The sequence below is a fragment of the Carassius auratus genome, chromosome 3 (genome assembly GCF_003368295.1).
Source record: "Carassius auratus strain Wakin chromosome 3, ASM336829v1, whole genome shotgun sequence".
In the NCBI taxonomy this organism is placed as follows: Eukaryota; Metazoa; Chordata; class Actinopteri; order Cypriniformes; family Cyprinidae; genus Carassius; species Carassius auratus.
The window spans coordinates 19,190,909-19,210,494 of record NC_039245.1 but is presented as its reverse complement, the minus strand read 5'-3'; the positions used below and the strand labels follow the sequence as shown (position 1 = coordinate 19,210,494).

General features: G+C 35.9%; 2 protein-coding genes across 4 annotated transcripts; one reads left to right on the top strand and one right to left on the bottom strand.

Moving 5' to 3' along the window:
• Positions 1-4,041: 4,041 nt before the first annotated feature.
• il21r.1 (interleukin 21 receptor, tandem duplicate 1) lies at positions 4,042-13,649 on the bottom strand. Of its 3 annotated transcripts, none has more exons than XM_026212305.1 (8): positions 11,532-13,649; positions 10,052-10,175; positions 9,736-9,919; positions 9,428-9,624; positions 8,657-8,802; positions 8,301-8,557; positions 7,331-7,424; positions 4,042-5,386 (listed from the first exon to the last, which is right to left on the bottom strand). In XM_026212305.1, exons 2-8 carry the CDS (start codon positions 10,152-10,154, stop codon positions 4,715-4,717), a joined length of 1,653 nt encoding a protein of 550 aa, XP_026068090.1. In that variant the 5' UTR covers positions 10,155-10,175; positions 11,532-13,649; the 3' UTR covers positions 4,042-4,714. The 3 variants fall into 3 exon arrangements, with proteins under 3 accessions (XP_026068090.1, XP_026068080.1, XP_026068099.1); XM_026212295.1 differs by lacking the exon at positions 11,532-13,649 and adding an exon at positions 10,504-10,798; XM_026212314.1 differs by lacking the exon at positions 11,532-13,649 and adding an exon at positions 10,504-10,796 and having other exon boundaries at positions 9,736-9,844.
• ube2ia (ubiquitin-conjugating enzyme E2Ia) lies at positions 11,330-16,112 on the top strand. The gene is made up of 7 exons (XM_026212325.1): positions 11,330-11,487; positions 13,713-13,807; positions 14,218-14,301; positions 14,541-14,613; positions 14,706-14,815; positions 15,063-15,142; positions 15,234-16,112. Exons 2-7 carry the CDS (start codon positions 13,742-13,744, stop codon positions 15,292-15,294), a joined length of 474 nt encoding a protein of 157 aa, XP_026068110.1. The 5' UTR covers positions 11,330-11,487; positions 13,713-13,741; the 3' UTR covers positions 15,295-16,112.
• The last annotated feature ends 3,474 nt before the right edge of the window (positions 16,113-19,586 follow it).

Sequence of the window (19,586 nt, the reverse complement as noted above, 5' to 3'; positions counted from 1 at the left end):
CAACTGTTTTCTATTTGAATTTTAAAGGTAATTTATTCCTCTGATCAAAGGTGTATTTTCAGCATCATTCCTCCAGTCTTCAGTGTCACATTAATCAGAAACCATTATAATATGATGATTTGCTGATTATCAATATTTAAAACAGATGAGTAAAAAAAAAAAAAAAATCAGCATTCTTTGATAACTAGAAGGATCCACAGATCAGCATTTATGTGCTTTATTTATTTTTTATAAATGATAGAAATTAATACTTTTATTTAGCAAGGATTCTTTAAACTGATCAAAAGTGAAGATAAAGACATCATTTTACAATGATTTCTATTACAGAGATTCGTATTTCAGATAAATGTTGCTCTTCTGAGCTTTCTATTCTTTAAAGAAACCTGAAAAAAATCTACTCTGTTGTTTTCAACATTATCATAATACAAGTTTTTCTTTTTTTTTCTTTTTTTTTTCAGCAAATCAGTATATCAGAATTATTTCTGAAGGATTGTGTGACTTGAGTAATGATGAAAAAAATCAGCTTTGAAATCTCAATAAGATACATTTTGAAATATTTTAAAATAGAAAACAGCTATTTTAAGTAGGCTAGTACAAATATTTCAAGATTTCACTGATTTGCAGTACGTGGATCAAATAAATGCAGGCTTGGTGAACAGAAGAGACTTCTTTAAAAAACATTAACAAGCTTAGGCTACTGTTCAAAAACTTCTGACTGGTAGTGGATACTATAGCCAACTTAAATTTTTCTCTAATCCCTAGCTTTTAATTTGCTTAGAAATATATAACTGCTGGACAATAACAAATAATGATTTGTTTTAATACTACAAGCACTTTTTATCACATAATAAGGCAGAATAGTTTCTATACTGTAATAAATGCTATTAGCACTTGTTCATATACTTTATTTATCATCTGCTGGAGATTTTTTTGAACAAAACCGAAAACAATTGTTTTAATACAGCGATAAGTGGACGCTTTCTGCGCGAGAGCGCCCTCCGGCTTCGAGTATGAATGAAACAAACACACACACACACACACACACACACACACACACACACACACACACTGAAGGAGTGTTGTTTAGAGCTCCGTGATGTTCATTTCGCCTTCTGGGTCAGAAAAAAAAAGTGTGTGTGGGGGGGGGGGGGGGGGGGGGTGCATGTCCCCCGCGTCCCCCGTGTAATCTACGCCCCTGCGAAGTGACCATAAATTGGGAAAATTGTGATTGCATAATGACAAATAATTACAAATGCTTGAATCATTCACACCAAGAAAGCTAACTATAAAGATTACTATGTAGGTAAGTGTCCACACTGATGCACATTAATGTTCTGTTTAATATGGGGGCACGCTTTCATTTATCATTTTAAATGCTTGAGCATGTTAAAGCAGAATGGTGTTTTATTGTTCATCAGCTAGAAAACATCTGTCTGAAAGTATAATATTGATACTGTTTCTCTAAATCGTTATGGTGTGAATTCTCTTAAATAAAGAATGATTTTTAGATCTTTACAGTTATCTTTCTTGGTGTGAATGGGCCTTAACCTCTTGACTGTTTTTCTTTTTAACATAGACGTGAACGTACACTATTCAAACTTGCATTATTATAATTCATAAACGCTTCTGAATACCGACCAAAGGTTGGTCTCTTTTTAAAGAAGACAATCTGTAGATTATTGCAGAAGTGATCATTTAAACATTTAAACAAAATAAAAGCATATAAAAGTTATAGAAGTTTAAATTTACTGTAAAGAAAATGTACTGTACTATTTTTATTATATTTTATATAAAATAAATATTTTATAAAATATGTTTTAATCCAAAATTGCTAGAAAAAATTAAAGCCATATGTCTCAATAAGTTGTTCCAAATTTGTTTTATATTTTATATATATATAAGTAGGATTCTATGCAATTTTGTTTAGGCATTATACCACAAACAGCCACCTGGTGCCATTCAATCTCCACTGATTCACAAATGCATCAATTTCTCTGTCAATATTATGTCTATGACAAAATAAACCATTTCAATATTTCAATATCATTTCAACAGACCTTTCAATGACATGTATTTTTTCAAGACTATGAAAAGTTTTTATTCTAAAAGATCATTTATTTGGAATATGAAACCTCCCACTAAGGGGGAGGAGCCCACTGATTTCAGTCTCTGATTTCAAAATGGTTTTCACAGGATGAATTTGGAGGTGTTAAGGGACTATTATTATGCAATCCTGCCTCAGAATAAAAATAAATAATTAACGTGACTTAATGTGACTTAATTTGTTGAGACTTTGAGCTATAAATAGTCACAATTAACTTTTTATGTATTGGTTTTTAAACATGTATTCCTTGTTATTTCCTACTTTATTTCTTGTGACCTCCAATCTCACAGTTGTTATACCATATATCGAAAAAGTAGGATTTTTGAAAATAATAATTAATGGGATTTTTAAGTTCTTGTGAGAAAGTCACATTAGAAATCCAGTGTTACAAAATTTTTAAATTAACTGAAATAGAGCATGACTGAAAAAATACAACCCAGTCCATGTGAAACCCATGTATTAAATAAACTCAATGCACACAGACTGCAGTAGTTTAAGTCTTTGGGTTTTTTAATTGTGATGATTTTGGCTCACATTTAACAAAAACCCACCAATTCACAATCTCAACAAATTAGAATACTTCATAAGACCAATAAAAAAAAAAAAAATAATGAATAAAATTTAAAAAATTGCGAATTGTTGGCCTTCTGGAAAGTATGTTCATTTACTGTACATGTACTCAATACTTGGTAGGGGTTCCTTTTGCGCTTTAATCACTGCCTCAGTTCAGCGTGACATGGAGGTGATCAGTTTGTGGCACTGCTGAGGTGGTATGGAAGCCCATGTTTCTTTGAAAGTGGCCTTGAGCTCATCTGCATTTTTTGGTCTCTTGTTTTTCATTTTCTTCTTGACAATACCCCACAGATTCTCTCTGGGGTTCATGTCTGGTGAGTTTGCTGGCCAGTCAAGCACACAAACACCATGGTCATTTAACCAACTTTTGGTGCTTTTGGCAGTGTTGTCAGGTGCCAATTCCTGCTGGAAAATAAAAATCAGCATCTTCAAAAAGCTGGTCAGCAAAAGGAAGTGAAGAGTATGAAGCATGAAGTGCTCCACAATTTCTTGGTAAACGGGTTCAGTGACTTTTGTTTTCAAAAAACATAATGGACCAACACCAGCAGATGACATTGCACCCCAAATCATCACAGACTGTGGAAACTCAACACTGGACTTCAAGCACCTGGGGCTATATGCTTCTCCACCCTTCCTCCAGACTCTAGGACATTGGTTTCCAAATGAAACACAAAACTTGCTCTCATCTGAAAAGAGGACTTTGGACAACTAGGGAACAGTCCAGTTCTTCTTCTCCTTAGCCCAGGTAAGACCCATCTGACGTTGTCTGGGGTTCAGGAATGGCTTAACAAGAGGAATACGACAACTGTAGCCAAATACCTGTCTGTATGCCTTGACCCCAGCCTCAGTCCTTGTGAAGTTCACTCAAATTCTTGAATCGATTTTGCTTGACAATCCTCACAAGGCTGCGGTTCTCTCTGTTGGTTTAGCATCTTTTTCTTCCACACTTTTTCCTTCCACTCAACTTTCTGTTAACATGCTTGGATACAGCACTCTGTGAACAGCCAGCTTCTTTGGCAATGGATGTGTGTGGCTCTCTCCTTGTGAAGGGTGTCAATGATTGTCTTCTGGACAACTGTCAGATCAGCAGTCTTCCCCGTGATTGTGTATCACCAGTGAACCAAACTGAGACCCATTTTGAAGACTCAAGAAAACTTTTGCAGGTGTTTTGAGTTGATTAGCTGATTGACATGTAACCATATTCTAATTTGTTGAGATTATGAATTGGTGGGTTTTTGTTAAATGTGAGTCAATATCATCACAATTAAAAGAACCAAAGACTTTAACTACTTCAGTCTGTGTGCTTTGAATTTAATTAAGACATGAGTTTCACAATTTGAGTTGAATTACTGAAATAAATGAAATTTTCCACAACATTCTACTTTATTGAGATGTACCCGTATATAAACATTTATATTTTATATATAAGTAAAACATATTTTTCTTAAAAATATACAAGCATGATAAATATACACAGTACACTCACATATTATATGTAAACAAAAACTTTTGCTTTGGATGCGATTAATTGTGAATGATCAGTTGACAGCACTACTCACAAATTTGAAAACGGTTTTATAAAGTTTTGGTTAACTTAGATTTTTCCGTTAAGATGTTTCGTTGGCTGAACAATTGTTAAATTGTTAAAAAACAGTACAATCCTTTGAAAGCACTGTACTTCAGTCTCTCACTACTCATCCTGTAAAATATGAAATATGGCGCTACCCTGACCAATGTCTATAGGCCTAAAGGAATGATAGTTTGCAAATTGAGATAAGGCCATACATACTGTCCTGCAGTCTTAATATACAGTAGACCAATGTCCTGTGAACAACCGCACAGCTGATGTCTAATGAGTCTATTTATGTTATGTCCATTATGCCACAAATACAGTTCAGTGTAACAAAAAAACTGTGAGCAAGTTAGGTGCAACCAGTGAGGTCTTCATACATTTTGTAGATGCTTCCACTTTCTATTGTTCATTATTCAGTTGTGATTGATTTAGTTTGATGTAGCAATCGAAGTACCCATGAACAGCTAGTTTCCAGTGCTGTGGGCATCAACTTGAACTGATGTAAAAGTCACCCACTGTTTGACATAATTTGAATGGGAGCGACCCACGCCATCCAGTGATGAAGTGTCTATTTGCTCGTTCCCATCAAATGCTGAGGGGCTGGAACAGTCTGACTCCTGAAATCCACTGTCTATGGTGTCCAAATCCAATCCCATTTGTGGGTAACCATCATCGGACTGCTCATTAGAAACGTAGGAGTCCAGCGAGACCTGCTCAATGTTCTCCAGGTCGTGCTCCTGTAGATGCCAGTCATCACAGTCTGAACCCTGTAAACTCCTCCTGCCGTCAGGTATAAGAGGCTGCCTTGCATCGATCTCAGCCGGTCTCTGATTGGCGTCTTTGTCGTTGAGGAAGTCCTCTAGGCTTAGTCTGTGGCTGTCACCGGACCAGTCGGCCACGACACCCTCCTGACCGGACACTGTAACGGTGTCCATCGATATGTGGCCGCTGGAGTGTGCGATGCTCTGACTGTTGCCTCCAAGGAAGTAGAGTTTAGATGAGTTTTGACCCACTGGACCACTGTTAGCAGGTTCCTCTGAGCTTTCATTCTGCTGCTTCTCACAAAGCACCTGCAAAGTGGTGCTCTTCTCAAGGACATCAAAGCTGTTGAAAGTCAGGACTGGTCCTACCCATTTCTGAAATAAAACACAAGTAGATATTTTTTCATTTTGTCATGAAAATGTATTTCTTTATGCCCCCTGAAACATAAACAAATTTAAATTCTTAAAAACATTTTCGTCTACAAGAGGTATGTTCAAGTGCATTGGTGATGTGAAACATATACACTATCATTCAAAAGTTTGGGATCAGCAAGGCTTTTTAATATTTCTGAAAGAAGTCTCTCATGCTAACCCAGGCTGGATTAATTTATTCAAAAATACAGTGAAAACTGTAATACTGGTGAAGTATTACTACACTTTACAATAACTGTTTTTGTAATATATTATAAATTGTAATTTATTTATTTCGATTTCATACACACTACATTCTTCAGTGTCACATGATCTTCAAAAATAATTATAATATGATGATTTGCTGCTTGAAAACTTTTATTATCATTATCATTGATATTGAAAAGAGTTGTGCTGCCTAATATTTTTGTGGTAAACTGTGATCGACTCAGGAGTCTTTGATGAATAAAAAGTTCAAAACAAAATTTATCTGATAAAGAAATCTTCTATAAAATTATAAATGTCATTTATTTCACTTCTGATCAATTTGCTGCATCCTTGCTGAAAAAAAAAATCATTTATCTAAAAAAATATATAAATATATATATTTAGCTGAATGAAATTCAAAGTGAATGAACTTGTTAAAACACTGATTGATATTAACCCATTTCATCACAAACAAAGCCTACTTGCAGAAATAACATCTGCTATCATTGTAACCATCGTTTCCTGACTTAAAAAAAGAAAAGAAAAAAAGGGGTATTAAAAGAGAGAGAGAGAAAAATCATTCATTGAATGCTTTTTTATCTGTATGGATGGTTAGTAAATGTTTTTCGATTCTTGAAGTAACAATGAACCACAAAACAACATTTATCAGGTCTTTTGGTGCACACAGAATGAAAAATAGTTTTATAAACAATAAATAGCCCAACTACACGAAAAAAAAATACATAGGGTAAAATTCAATGTTCAGTTATGTCGGTCATTAATTTTGTAACATATTCTGAGATATCTATTCTATAGATTAGAATAAGAGGGGTTGGAAAAATACAGAGGGTGTAACGGAACAATTTACACCAGATCAGAACACTTATCTCACTTACACCTTACTGTTTTGACACTGTAAGGGAAATTGTACTCTTTTAAATATGTCCTTTTGGAATTATTTAAAAAAGTTGTTAAAGATGACGCTTCAAGGTTAATGGTGTTAACGTTCCATTTGACGTCACACAGCTCTCGCTGTCGTTAATGCAGCGTGTTACTGCCCCCTACTGGAATATGGCTTTATTTACAGGTTAAAAAAATACAAATCATAAGACCGCCACATTTCCTCAGTAACTGTTAAATGAAACAAAGCTGGTGCCCCAAGTCTTCCGAGTTCAATACACTGCCACATTTCATAACAATGCTGATGTTTTACAGAAATCCTCAAGCTCAGAGTTGCCGTTAGTATTAATATCTTGTCAGAGTTCTCTGATGGACAAAAATAACTAAGAAGTAGCTCTCAAACTCCTTGAGATTAAGGGTAGTATTTTCATCTTACATTACCAGCGGAATATTTACTAAATTCCCCTTTAGTTAAAAACAACTATTTATAACTACCCACCTTACCAGAGTTTGAGTTTGAACTCATAGTACTTTCCATTGGAGGGGAAAACTGCTACTTTCAGTTTTTACGTTTAACGCAATCACGTTTAAGCCCTCCTGTTCCTTTGAAGCCCCTACAGACTGACTCATTTGAAAAACATTTCTCATTCCCCGCTTGCAAGTGAGGTTAAGCATGTCGCACAAATGAAATTCCCCTAACAAGACTTGTTTTCAGGCTCACATACATACGCACACAGAAACTTCTGCTTATGTACCAGAGATTTATACACACAGCTAGCTGAAAGACAAAAGAGAACATACCTTAAAGTCTCCTTGATATGTATGGTAGAGTGGTGTGAAGTACTCATGAGGGCTTGGGATGTGTTGCCATAAGGATAGCTTTTTGATGCCCCCTCTGCAGATGCAAAACAAAGTGTTATAGGACTTGGTGGATTCATTAAAAACAGGCTGTTATTGTAGGACACATCAAGTCAAGTCAGCTTTATTTTTTAAGTGTTTTATACAAAAGAGACTGCTTCGCACATCATTCAAACATGAAAGTAACAGGATCAATTATGTACACTTCAAAAATAAGGCAAATTCGAAATTCTGCTGTAAACATATGCTGATAAACATGTGCTGAAAAAGCAATGAAAAACAGCAGCTGTCATGAGAAATGCCACTCTTTATGCACTTGCAGAGCTTGTCGGTCTGACTTCCTCCAGTTTTAGACCTACATGAAAATCGACTGTCTGCAAAAACATCTCTGCTGCTGTTGTGGTTTTCGCGAACGTGGGACTATTCATATACGGTAAGTGCTGTCATCTCGATTACTGGAAGACTCATTTAGAGGAGACACTGTTGAAATTTAAGGTCATACTCATCTATAGACTTTTATTAATCCCCCTCCACTTTGTGGGATATCAGCTAAACTTCTCAATACATTATCTTTCAGATTTTTAGGAACATGAATGAACTGATCTCGATGGTTTGAAAGGTTAATGCAGGTTTCAAAGGCTTACGACTTAGAGATAATAAAGTGACTCATGTGATTTATAAACGGACTAATGGTCATAATGAAAGAGATTTGAGTTTTCTTCACTTCTCCATATTCCAGAAAGTGACTTCTGTACAATTTGTGCAATTCCCTAAATGTGCCTCATGGCCTTTATAAAGGAGCCAGACTTCTTGATTTCAATTTTGTCTGTCAAGTAAACAGATCTATTTCAGACTACTGAACTGAAACAATGTGAACTATGGGATAATAAAAACAAGTATGGTTGGTACTCACAATTTCACACTGGACACAAGTAGCACCACCACCAAAACAGGAAGTGCCAACAGCAGGAAATAGTACTGTTCTGACTCTGGGTGTTCAGAATCAGATGTCCATTCAACACTGTTGCTCCATTCACTCCACATAGATGTGAACCATTTTGGATCCACAGCAACCTGAACGTCTGCCACATACTGCCTTCCTGGCAGGAGCTTTTTACTGATGATAACCATTGATTGTTGGTTCTGCTGCAGCGGGAAAATTTTCGCCATCTGTGGAAGCATTACATGGTATTCAGAAAAAAATGTGCTAAATATGTTTGATTTTCCTTCCATATATATACATATATAAAGAAAAAAAAAAGCTTTTACCTCATCTGGGTCACTTTTAGATCGTAATCGTACTCTGTAGTATAATTTTGTACACAGATCGTCACCCGTATAAGCCACATCCCAAGTGAGGTTGAAAGCATCATCAATTTTTTGTATATTTAAGTTGAAAGGTTGTTTTGGCTTAACTATGAAATGAAAAGAAAACGAATGTTAGTGCACAGTACACAAGTAAACAAGACATGTTTACACTACAGTGGGAGCCTGCATTTGCATTAAAATCTCTGGGACTAAGTTCTAATTTCAACCAGAATATTTTAGGATTGAGGATTATGTTCTTCGTCCATTACAGCTCAAGATGCAGCTCAAATCATGCTGGAGAACATAAGCATTAGGTTTGAGGCAAACTTCATGTAGCTTGAGCAAAAGAGGATAAACCGAATACTATGAGATTGTGAAAATCATCACATTAAATGACAAAATCTAAGCAGTAGTGCTCCTAGACATTTGGATCTCACTGTATCCACCTTATTTCGCAAAGCAGAAGTGAGCGATTTTCTGTAAACAAACAAAAATTCCTGTTCATCATCCACAATAAGAAAAACAGTGCGGTTAACGGTAAAACTACCTGTTTGATAACAAACAGCGGTTTGCAGTATAAATCAGCATAATAGTGTTTTTCTGCTGCTAAAACAACCTGAAGCGAATTACACCAGAAGTCTGAACAATGTCCGCCCGTGCTCTTATGTTAAAAATGAGGTGGACATGATGTTCACTTTTTACACCGTTGATCAAGTAGATATCGGGACGTACCAAATTTGTATAAAAGTATTGTTTCAGAGTGACTCTTTGCAGGGATCTCCATGTTGCCTTGTTTGGCCATTTGTGTTACTACGATAGAGCAGGTAGTATCATAGGACATAATAAAATCCACATCGTCTGGCTCCATTGTGCACCAGGATTGTGGGGATTTGATACTGCAGCTCCCATTCGTCGAAAAATATTCATCCCTGGAAAACATGAAAATGTGCTAATTCAACAACATGTTGGTCAAAACCAATGAGTAGGCTGGACAATGTCTTCAGGACTCCAAGTAAGAACCTGATGTGCTAGATCTGTACCTGCAATCAGCCTCAACGAGACACGAAGCTGCTCCTGCCGAGTCAGAATTAGAGCAGTTCAGCGTGGAGATGAAGTCTGTGGTACAGGTCACGCTGCACACGCCATCATCTGCAAACAGTGATGTGAGAGGAAATGTGGTCGGTCGAGATACAGAAGCGGTAGCATTTCTTCTCAAAGCAACACCTGAATAGGTCAAAGGACACCAGCTAAATCACTTTTTCTGCTTTTACTTTTTTTAAATGCTACACATCTACACTTGCTTTACAAGCTGCATGATGTAGAGGAACGGATATATTGCAATAAATGTACACTTACTGCACTCAGTAAGTCCACAAATTACAAGCAAGGCTAGGGCTTGCCATAAAGCCATCATGGAGGAACAAGGTACGAATCTGCAGTCAGCCCTGCTCAGATGCATTGTACAGAGCCCACATGCAAACTGCAATGAAAGTAAACATGTTTTTGTCCTGCTATAATGCATTAATGTGTAATAAATGAATTTGTTGTAATTCAAATGAATAATGTCATTTATTTTTAATTTTTCCACAAAAAAAAAGAAAAGAAAAAAAAATACAATAAATACAATAAATGTAATAAAAAATAAACAAACATTTTAATACCTATAAAAAGCCCAAACACATCACAGTCATTTATTAAAGATTTGTCCTCTTAATCATCATATATAGACTAGTTTAGTCTATAATCAGCTTGTTTTAATTAAACAAGAGATTGTAGAGTTCCAAAAGAAGATGAAATTTAAGACTTACCTTGATAATATTCCCATTGAACAGGTTTGCAAAAATATTCAATTTGAATGAAAATTAAAAATTCTGTTCTCAGTCAAATACCAGTTGTACATTGCATAAGCATTGCCATTAATATGCCAATCTACTGATCTACATGCACAGTCAGAGTGCTTGTGACGAAAATATGACTGAAGGATGTGGTTATGACTAAAACAAAAGACGCCTCGCCCTCTGCGAAGCCAGTTAAGGACATTTCCTGTTATGAAGGTGCTGTCCTCAATGGCCTAAAAGTGCAATGTCATCAAATTCAGACAGATGATAACAGATAAAAAAAAAATACATGAATGAATATAAATGAGAGAGAGAGAGAGAGAGAGAGAAAAGTGATAATGTGTGATCTTTTATATTTTGGTGCTGTAATATACAATTCTGAATCAGATTAGATTGTGTGTTTTGAATATTAGACTCGAATATTTATTCAACCTTATCTCCTCTATCATATTTACAAGACATGTGCAAGACAAGAACATGTGCATTGAAGAGCTACGAGATCCCATAGGTGTCTGAGAAATGCCCGACTTAAATCTTTAGATCATAAATCAGTGGGTTCTCTAACTCGGTTTGTAAAAACAAGCAATACGGAAGTTGAAATGTATTGTTATTGCACATACTATTAATTATTATGTTTAAATCAGTGAAGTCTTCGTTGTTTGCTTTAAATTGGAAATTCGGGTGACTCTCATCAGCTTGTTTTTATAGAAAAAAAAAAGCTTTCAACCTATCAGCTTGAAATGAAAGAAAGCAATCCATTCAGGATTCAGGACGTACAGGCATTGCAGAAAGTTTCACACAGGCATCTGGCGTGTGTGCTCACGGGTCCTAATTATCTTGGGTAAATGTCTCTGTTTTCTTTTTTACAGAAGATAATTTTGGCTCCGAGTTTGACTTGAATTCATACTAAAACGGTGATTGGCCTAAATTATTGTACTCGTCTTCACCGAAAAGGTACGTATGGCATAAGAAAGAAGAGTTAATTTGTGAGCACTTACCGTAGTTTGCGGTGTTTTTGTTTGCGGCTCTTGTTAGCTAGCCAGCTATGCTAGGCTAACCGTTCACCCACACACGCGACGCGACAAATACGGCGCGCATGCATTATAATCCAGTAATTGCATTCATTTCATACATGTAGTGTTTACTCAGGCACATGGTAAAAACTGCGATTTTGACCACATTGAACGGTTAAAGTGCCCAGTGAGGGGTGCTGGTGTGCGGCAACGCGCTGAAAACTGCGCAAGTCGATTCATTCTATTCGCGTTGCGTTATTCACTCTAATCTAACATAGGAGACCATATTCATTATAGTACACTGCTTTGTTTGCGCTAACTATAGAAATTTTGAAAGTAATTTTCATATGCCTTCGCGCTTTCCCGTTCATGCTCTGATCTTATACCAAAAAAATACTGTTTTCTGTCTTTTTTTTTCTTTTTTTTCTTTTTTTTTAATAGATTTTTAATGTCTGCAAATAGTTTCCCGCGATTTAATGAACCTGTATGGTAATGGTTATCGCTTCCTTTTATTAAAGTTATCTGCCCGTCAAAGTTTCGGAATAAATGGTAATTTTCGAATTCCTTGGATATGAGAACCATGCATAATTTATTTATTTTATTTTTTTCATTTTCGCTTCTCCTTTTACAGATTTTTACTGTAAGTTACATACGTTTTCCGCAAATAACCGACATTAACATGTTTATAATCATCAAGTCGCCTTGTAGTCTGCATGAAATGAATTTCACGTCATCAGTTTTCTAAATGCATATTTGCACACTAAAAATAAGGAACAATGTACAGAATTAATATTTTAGGCTTTTGTTGTGTTTTAGGTTTAATGGAATGTCAGTAAAATTAGTTGGTTAATGGATAATGTCCTGGCAAAAAAAAAGAAGAGGAGTTTAGAGGTTATTGTGAACTCTGCTATGCATATTCTGTGCAAACCGTGCATATGTTTTGGGCCACAGTGTTCAATAAAATGTCATCAATCTTCAGGTGAAACCAATTTCTCAGATCATTTAGTCTTCTTAAACCCTGTCCCTTTCTAATAATCCACCTGAAGCTTGCATTCATTTAAGTGCAATGTCTACATCTCAATATACAATCGACAACCAGTTTATAGAACCAAGCTCCATCCTACATTTTAGATCATGTATTTTACTCTGTCACAATACAGATGAAAATATGATGCTATTTCTGTTACATTGTGACTTTAATAACATTAATAACCCCTGAAGTGGAAGTATCTAAAATGTCACATAGTTGGTTCAGATGAAACAGTAATATTCGGATATTATTACAGTAATATTCAGATGTTATTGTACAATATTAGATTATTGCATAATGCACATGGATTTCTCATCCTTCTCCACTTCCACTTAACCTTTTAACTGGTTTCTTCCAGTGCTTTGGTTTTCATGAAAAGTGTAAGCATTGTGAATCATGCCCAGCTCTGATTGGCCTTTTTTTTTTTCTTTTCTTTTTTTAATTTACTATTTTTCATGTCACTGCATTGAAGGGAGAGCTGGACTCTTCCTCCTTTCAGAAATCCCAGAGCACCAGGTTTTATAAATGAATTAAATAGGGAAACCTATTAAATGGTTGATGTTATGTGAACATATTACAACCTATTAATCACTCCTGATACATTTAGAAAGTAAAGTTCACATTTACTGTACTTAAGAATCACATAATAATAGCCAATAACTTTGTTGAGAAAGGCCTTATTTGGATGATTTTGTCGGCTCATTCACTAATGGAGATTTTACAATTCACAATCACAATTGTAGTGTTGCTTATCACCACTGCTACAACTTCACTGCTGCATGTTCTTATAAAATAGAAACGTAAAAGCTCCTGTGTTTCAGACACTGTGGTGACATTTCTTTACTGGTGTGAAACTGATGTTATTACGATTTACCTTTTATGGCAGTCTCAACCAGTCGGGTGAAACCAGTGATATTTCAGTCTTAGTTAGTTTATGAAGTTATTTTATTAAAGGTCAGAATGGAAGAAAATGCTGATGAATATTATAAGGAGTTTTTTTTTCTAACCATTATTAACCTGTAATAACCTGTAAAGGCTTAGTATCGAGTTAAATATTCACAATAGTTTTTGAAATGGCACGCTGGCTGTGTATAGCCTTACAGATATTTAAAGAGAAAAACATCCTTATTTTTCAGATTTTCAATCATTTTGTGGGCCACAAGTCATGTCTGGTATAGCATTGAGTCGTCTCTCACAAGAACGGAAGGCTTGGCGGAAAGACCATCCTTTTGTAAGTATGAGATGTTTCCGATCATAGATGTGCAGCTGGTATACAGAGATCTTGTTTAACTTAAGTGTTTGAGGTGCAACAGGGTTTGTGTATGTCTATCAGTTCCCAAACAACCTTTTCAGAGAATTAATAAATTAATATAATATTAAACTGTGGTATTAACCTTCGGAGGAAAAGCAATGAATGGGAGTATGTTCTATCTATGGAGGAGAAACTTATTTCACTTATGTCACTATTTAAATTTATTCTGTTGTTAAGTCACTGTTGAAACTGTTGGGGTGTATTTACTCTCACAAAAGAAACCACAGATAAAACAGTTTCCAGAGTATGACGTTTTGAAACCTTTGCAGCCACCCACCCACAGGATAAAAAAATATATATAGAGAATTTTTTTTTTTTTTTTTTCTCAGGGTTTTGTAGCCGTACCAACAAAAAACCCTGATGGAACTATGAACTTGATGAACTGGGAGTGTGCCATCCCTGGAAAAAAAGGGGTAAGTGCCAAATTTAGAACATTGAATTTAATTTTTGTGTTATGAATATGACATTAATTTTGTAAGGTGATGGTTTACAGTACAGAGACTCATTACTATTTACATCTGGTATTTGCAATCATCTCCCAGCATGTTTCAGACATTCTATGCCCTTGAGTTTATTGTTTAATTAATTTTTTGATATTAAGAAGATGATAAGAGTTGGTGTGTGTGCTTTTTTTCTTTCTCCCCCTTCTCAGACTCCGTGGGAAGGAGGCTTGTTCAAACTTCGCATGCTGTTTAAGGACGACTATCCTTCCTCTCCACCAAAGTGTAAATCAGACGTTCAGTGGATCTTATCATTGTGCATATGACAAAGACAATGTTTGCACTAATTCTCCCTGGTTTTTATCGTTTAAATTCAGGTAAATTTGAGCCTCCTTTATTCCATCCGAATGTATATCCGTCTGGTACCGTATGCTTGTCTATATTAGAGGAAGACAAAGACTGGAGGCCTGCCATTACAATCAAGCAGGTAAGCTCTAAAGATTGGATCCTTAAAGGTTGCACTGCTTTGTAAATTGATCGACGCATTGTTAAAGGTCTTTAAATGGAGCAGCCAATAACAATAAGTGTATTATTTTTTATTATTTTTTTGACCATTTGAACTTAATGCAATTGATTTGCGGTGCATCTTAATCCCCTTTAAACCAAATCTTCAGTGCAATCCTGAAGAGGGCAGTGTTATCTCATAAAGCTCCACAACTGATTTATATTTTTAGATCTTGCTAGGAATCCAAGAACTCCTTAATGAACCAAATATCCAGGACCCCGCACAGGCTGAAGCATACACGATTTACTGGTACGCACCTCCAGCTCAAATATAGTCTTACCTGTGGAGGCCGAAATGCTTATTGCCTCTGTTGTGAATCTTGTTTGCGTTTCTGTTTCAGCCAGAACAGAGTGGAGTATGAAAAAAGGGTCCGAGCACAAGCCAAAAAGTTCTCGCCGTAAACCTCAAGATTTCACACTGTATTGGAAATGGGTTTTGACCAGGTCTCCTCGCCCCTGTTCCTCCCCCCCTTACAAACCAGATCCACTTCATGCTAATTTACTGCTGGGCTTGAAGAAATGAATGTGTCGTGCCATTGTCGATCCACTGATGCTCGTCATAACAAACTCTTCCTGGGGGTTTTAAATTTGGTCTTTTGTATATTATCTTTTTCCTTGCCATTTGGGCAGCAGAGGAGCTCACCAAAAGTTGTGAGGTGTGGTTTTCTTTTTTTTTTTTTTCTTTTTTGGAGGGGTGGGGTTATTTGTTAACAGTGCTACATATTTGGAAAAAAAAAGAAAAAAGGCACAATATACATCATCCACCTGCAGAAGAAATTATATTCCACCGATGCAGAGGTATGAGCCTGAAACTGCTTTCGTTTTTGCTTAATCTTTTTTTTTCTTTCAGACTGGCCTCCTTAGTCTCTTTCATGGTTTTAATAATTTAAAACTTGCTATTAATGTCAGTATTTCAACTGCTGTAAAACGATACTTTTATACTTTCTTTACTTTCTTTACTTTGGATTAGTGTCAGTAGAGAGATTTCCATTCCTGATGCAGGCAGTGTACTAAGCATGTACCATTCAGTATGATGGCGTTGTGCTGCCTGGGCTGTCTGTGTTTTGCAAAAAAAGTAAAAAAAAAAACGAACATACAAAAACGTCACGTAAAAGGCCTCTGAATCAAATGGTTAGTTAACCGCTGCATCAGTCTCTTTGTGTTTATATGGTGTTTTCATGTAAGTGTATAGAGTAAATAAAAGTGTTTATACAAAGCCAGTCATGACTACATGTTCTTCACACGAATGGATCGACTGCAACCATCTTGAAAGGTAAGTCTACTCGTGGTTCCTGATCATGGTCACTTTTTAATGTTTGACGATTGCTGTGCTACTGGAATGGATCCTGTGTGTGTGTGTGTGTGTGTGTGTTATGTATATATATGCATAGATAGATAGTGAATGGAGGTGTACACAGAAAAAATGTGACAACACTGGAAACTATTGTTTTTAATAGTAATATACATTTATTATTATTAAATGTTACATTTGAAAATGGGAATAAATTTGAAACCCCTGAAGATATGATTTGATTATTAAAATGTGTAATGTTTTATAAAATGTCAAGTGACCGGAATTACAAAATTCTTAATTTGATAAATGTAAAATTTTTATGCAACTGTAGTAGACATCATAAAACTGAAAGTATGAATCAACCATTTCATTAAATTATTAATAGTTGTTTAATAAACAGTGTTAGTCGTATGAATGTTAATTTTGAAGTTGTTTTATGTGTGTGTGTGTGTGTGTGTGTGTGTGTATGATTTGTAAAGTCCTGCTTTTGACTCAAACATGATATTGTGCAATGGTCTTCACAATTATTTAATAACTATAGGAAAATAGATGATTAATAATTAGATTTTTGTGCTCTGAGTGAGATTAAGTTCTCTAAATTAGAGGCAATGTATGTGATTAGGTGAAATTTATGTCATGGTGGTACCTGGTCTGAAAAATTGGATAATCACTTTACTGCTACCAAGATTAAATATGAAGCTGTTCATTTATTATAGCTGTCAGATTCGGCAGAAGATCTCTAGGGTCGATGCTGCCTAGCAGCTGCAGACCAGGACCTCTACTTGAAAGCTCAGTGTTTTGTTGGGCTGTTTGGAGGGATCGAGCAGCCAGATACCCATGAGAAAAATACCCACCATTGTATTTTAAAGGTGTAACAATGGCTGGCCCTGAATTTGATAAGCCGCCTCATTGAAATGAGATGTTAAAGCAGGAGAATTTCCATGCTAATTACGTATTCTTCCTCACAAAGGTAATTTTTAATCACTCTGACATGAACTTGGTTGGGTATTTATACTGCTCTTATTTTCGTGAGAATTGCAAATACAGTGAGCTTGTCAAGGCTGTTCTGATAGACTCCAGCCTCTCTCGGGGGTCAGCACAATTATGAATATGAATATTTTCTGCATGATTTCTACAGCCTGAGCTGTAGGAAGCGGCTGGAAACTATTAGGGAGGATATCATGTCACTACTGTAGAGACAGAAAGACCCACTTAAGATGTTATTCTGTTAATTGCAGGAGGAGATTGCTAGAGTGTAACTTCTTGGTAATTACTGGGTTGAATTCTTCTGAAAGCGTATTTTGATATTTTTTAACTTTATGCACTTCAAATTGAATCCAAAACCCCAGCATCATTAAAGCAGACACAATATAATTCGTGGTAGCTGTGAAGGCAAACTACTACTATTACTCATTGGAATTAAATATTTTTTTCAAAAACCTTACTTTTTTATTATTTTTTTTATTATACATTAAATTATAATAGTTCTCACGAAAAAAAAAATCATAAATTCTGAACATGTACTCCACCCCAGTCCATCCATGATGTAGAAGCAATATTATGGTTAGACCATTCGTTTTTTTTAGAGAAAGCAATAGTCTGAAGTAAAAAAAAAAAGGGTGGTTTTGTTTCTTACAAGCATGCAGCTTTTCACTTCACAAGACATTCGTTGATGGACTGGTGTGGATTAGCCTACTTGTGTATTATTGTGATGTTTTTTGTATTAGTTGTTTGGACTCCCATTGTGACGGCACCCATTCACTGCAGGTGATTCTTCTGGCCGAATATCATAGTGGCTTAAAGATGGGCTGTTTGGCTTGGGTAAGTAAGTAGCCATCTAGCATCCACCAAAAAAAAAAAAAGTTCTAACAACCTTTCCAAACACATAACAATGCACTTATCACATCATTGTGCTGCCTTGTTTTGCATGAAAAAATCTAATTGGATATGAATGTCCTCTGTGAGTTTCATAGGACACAATAGGATTTTGAAACCATATGCAGCAGTCTGCATTTTGCTAATTACGTATGGTACAAGAATGTCACCGGGACCTTTTGTGTGTCTTAAGGGATTTCTTACAGTAATCTTGTTGATTGCCATCTTCAAGTTAAATAAGATTAACACACAATGCAAATGACAGTTCTGCAATGCAAATGAAATCATTAACAGTGCTCTACCCACATCCTCGACACCGAAGCATTTCATGCCTCTCCCCATTTCTGGGAAGGTGGCGTTGATTATTTTTCTCAGTCACGTTTCATAAATGCTGATTGCCATTTAGAGACCTTTTACTCCTGACAGCAACTTCATTTCTAAATGACTTATTTCCTCTGTATCCAGAATCGCTGCATCTAATATCCATTTGGTAATCACCGGATGTAATGGGGAAATTGTACATGTTCGGATGTCACAGTCAAAGACCAGGAAGGGAAATACCTTTGATGCATTATTGCATTCCCTTTCCAAATGCTGTTCATTTGTAGATCTTGTCCGTGTTAGATCCCAATGCATGTTTAAATCAAAAGTCCCTGCTCTGTGTCTCTATCCGTCTTTAAAGTAAAGCTGTATTTGCTGTGTTGTAGATACTTCAAATAGTCTGATCTAGCTGGAGCAGGGTATTAATGATGTGCCCATGGAAACAGATGAAAGGGTCATTGTGAACCCTTTCCTCTGATCAAAAACCAACAGATATCTGCAGTCGTCCACTAAGGCATCTATCACACATTATAATAAAAGGAATATAGGATATAATGGATCTAAAGACTAAAATGTCTAGAAGCTGTCATAGGGATGGGAACTGAATGGTATATGGTGCGTTGGATGAGTCATTTTAATATCGAGAAATAACTTTCCTGTATTTGTGCCTGACTGTTTAGCCGAGCTTTGTTGCACATCACTCAAATTAACTACATTTCTACATGACTGACTCATGAAATGTGATTTCAGCTGCATACAGCTATTAATAACAGACTTATTCAATTAACAACATGCACAACATTTGGCATTGCTGTATTTGTAATAAACAAATGCTTTGTACAACCAAAATATTTATTTATATATATATATATATATATATATATATATATATAAACAATAATATGATCACTTGTGGCAGCACTGAATAACCCCGTAATATATAAAATGCTCACGATTACACAAAAGGAGGAGACGCCTGTGCGATGACGATTCAAGCCATGCAAAGCTTTGAGTGCTGTCTATTAGGGAAGCTTGAAAGAAATATTTCCATTTGATCCTTTCAAACTCTGATATATTTGAATACAAAACAGTACGCGGCACCACAAGTGGGGTGGTGAAAGTGGAAACCTCTAGAGCTTCAAAGGATCCATCAATTGTGGCAAACGTCTATTTATAAAGTGCGGGCCTTAATTCTCCATGTTAC

What these genes read in the sequence shown, in the direction of transcription:
- il21r.1 (XM_026212305.1), bottom strand. Translation starts at nt 10,154, where the DNA reads ATGCATCTGAGCAGGGCTGACTGCAGATTCGTACCTTGTTCCTCCATG. An exon ending in CTCGTTGAGGCTGATTGCAG is followed by an intron (nt 9,625 to 9,735) that starts GTACAGATCTAG and finishes CATGTTTTCCAG; the next exon opens with GGATGAATATTTTTCGACGA. An exon ending in CTTGTGTCCAGTGTGAAATT is followed by an intron (nt 7,425 to 8,300) that starts GTGAGTACCAAC and finishes TTGCATCTGCAG; the next exon opens with AGGGGGCATCAAAAAGCTAT.
- ube2ia (XM_026212325.1), top strand. Translation starts at nt 13,742, where the DNA reads ATGTCTGGTATAGCATTGAGTCGTCTCTCACAAGAACGGAAGGCTTGG. An exon ending in CCATCCCTGGAAAAAAAGGG is followed by an intron (nt 14,302 to 14,540) that starts GTAAGTGCCAAA and finishes CCCCCTTCTCAG; the next exon opens with ACTCCGTGGGAAGGAGGCTT. An exon ending in TCCTTCCTCTCCACCAAAGT is followed by an intron (nt 14,614 to 14,705) that starts GTAAATCAGACG and finishes GTTTAAATTCAG; the next exon opens with GTAAATTTGAGCCTCCTTTA.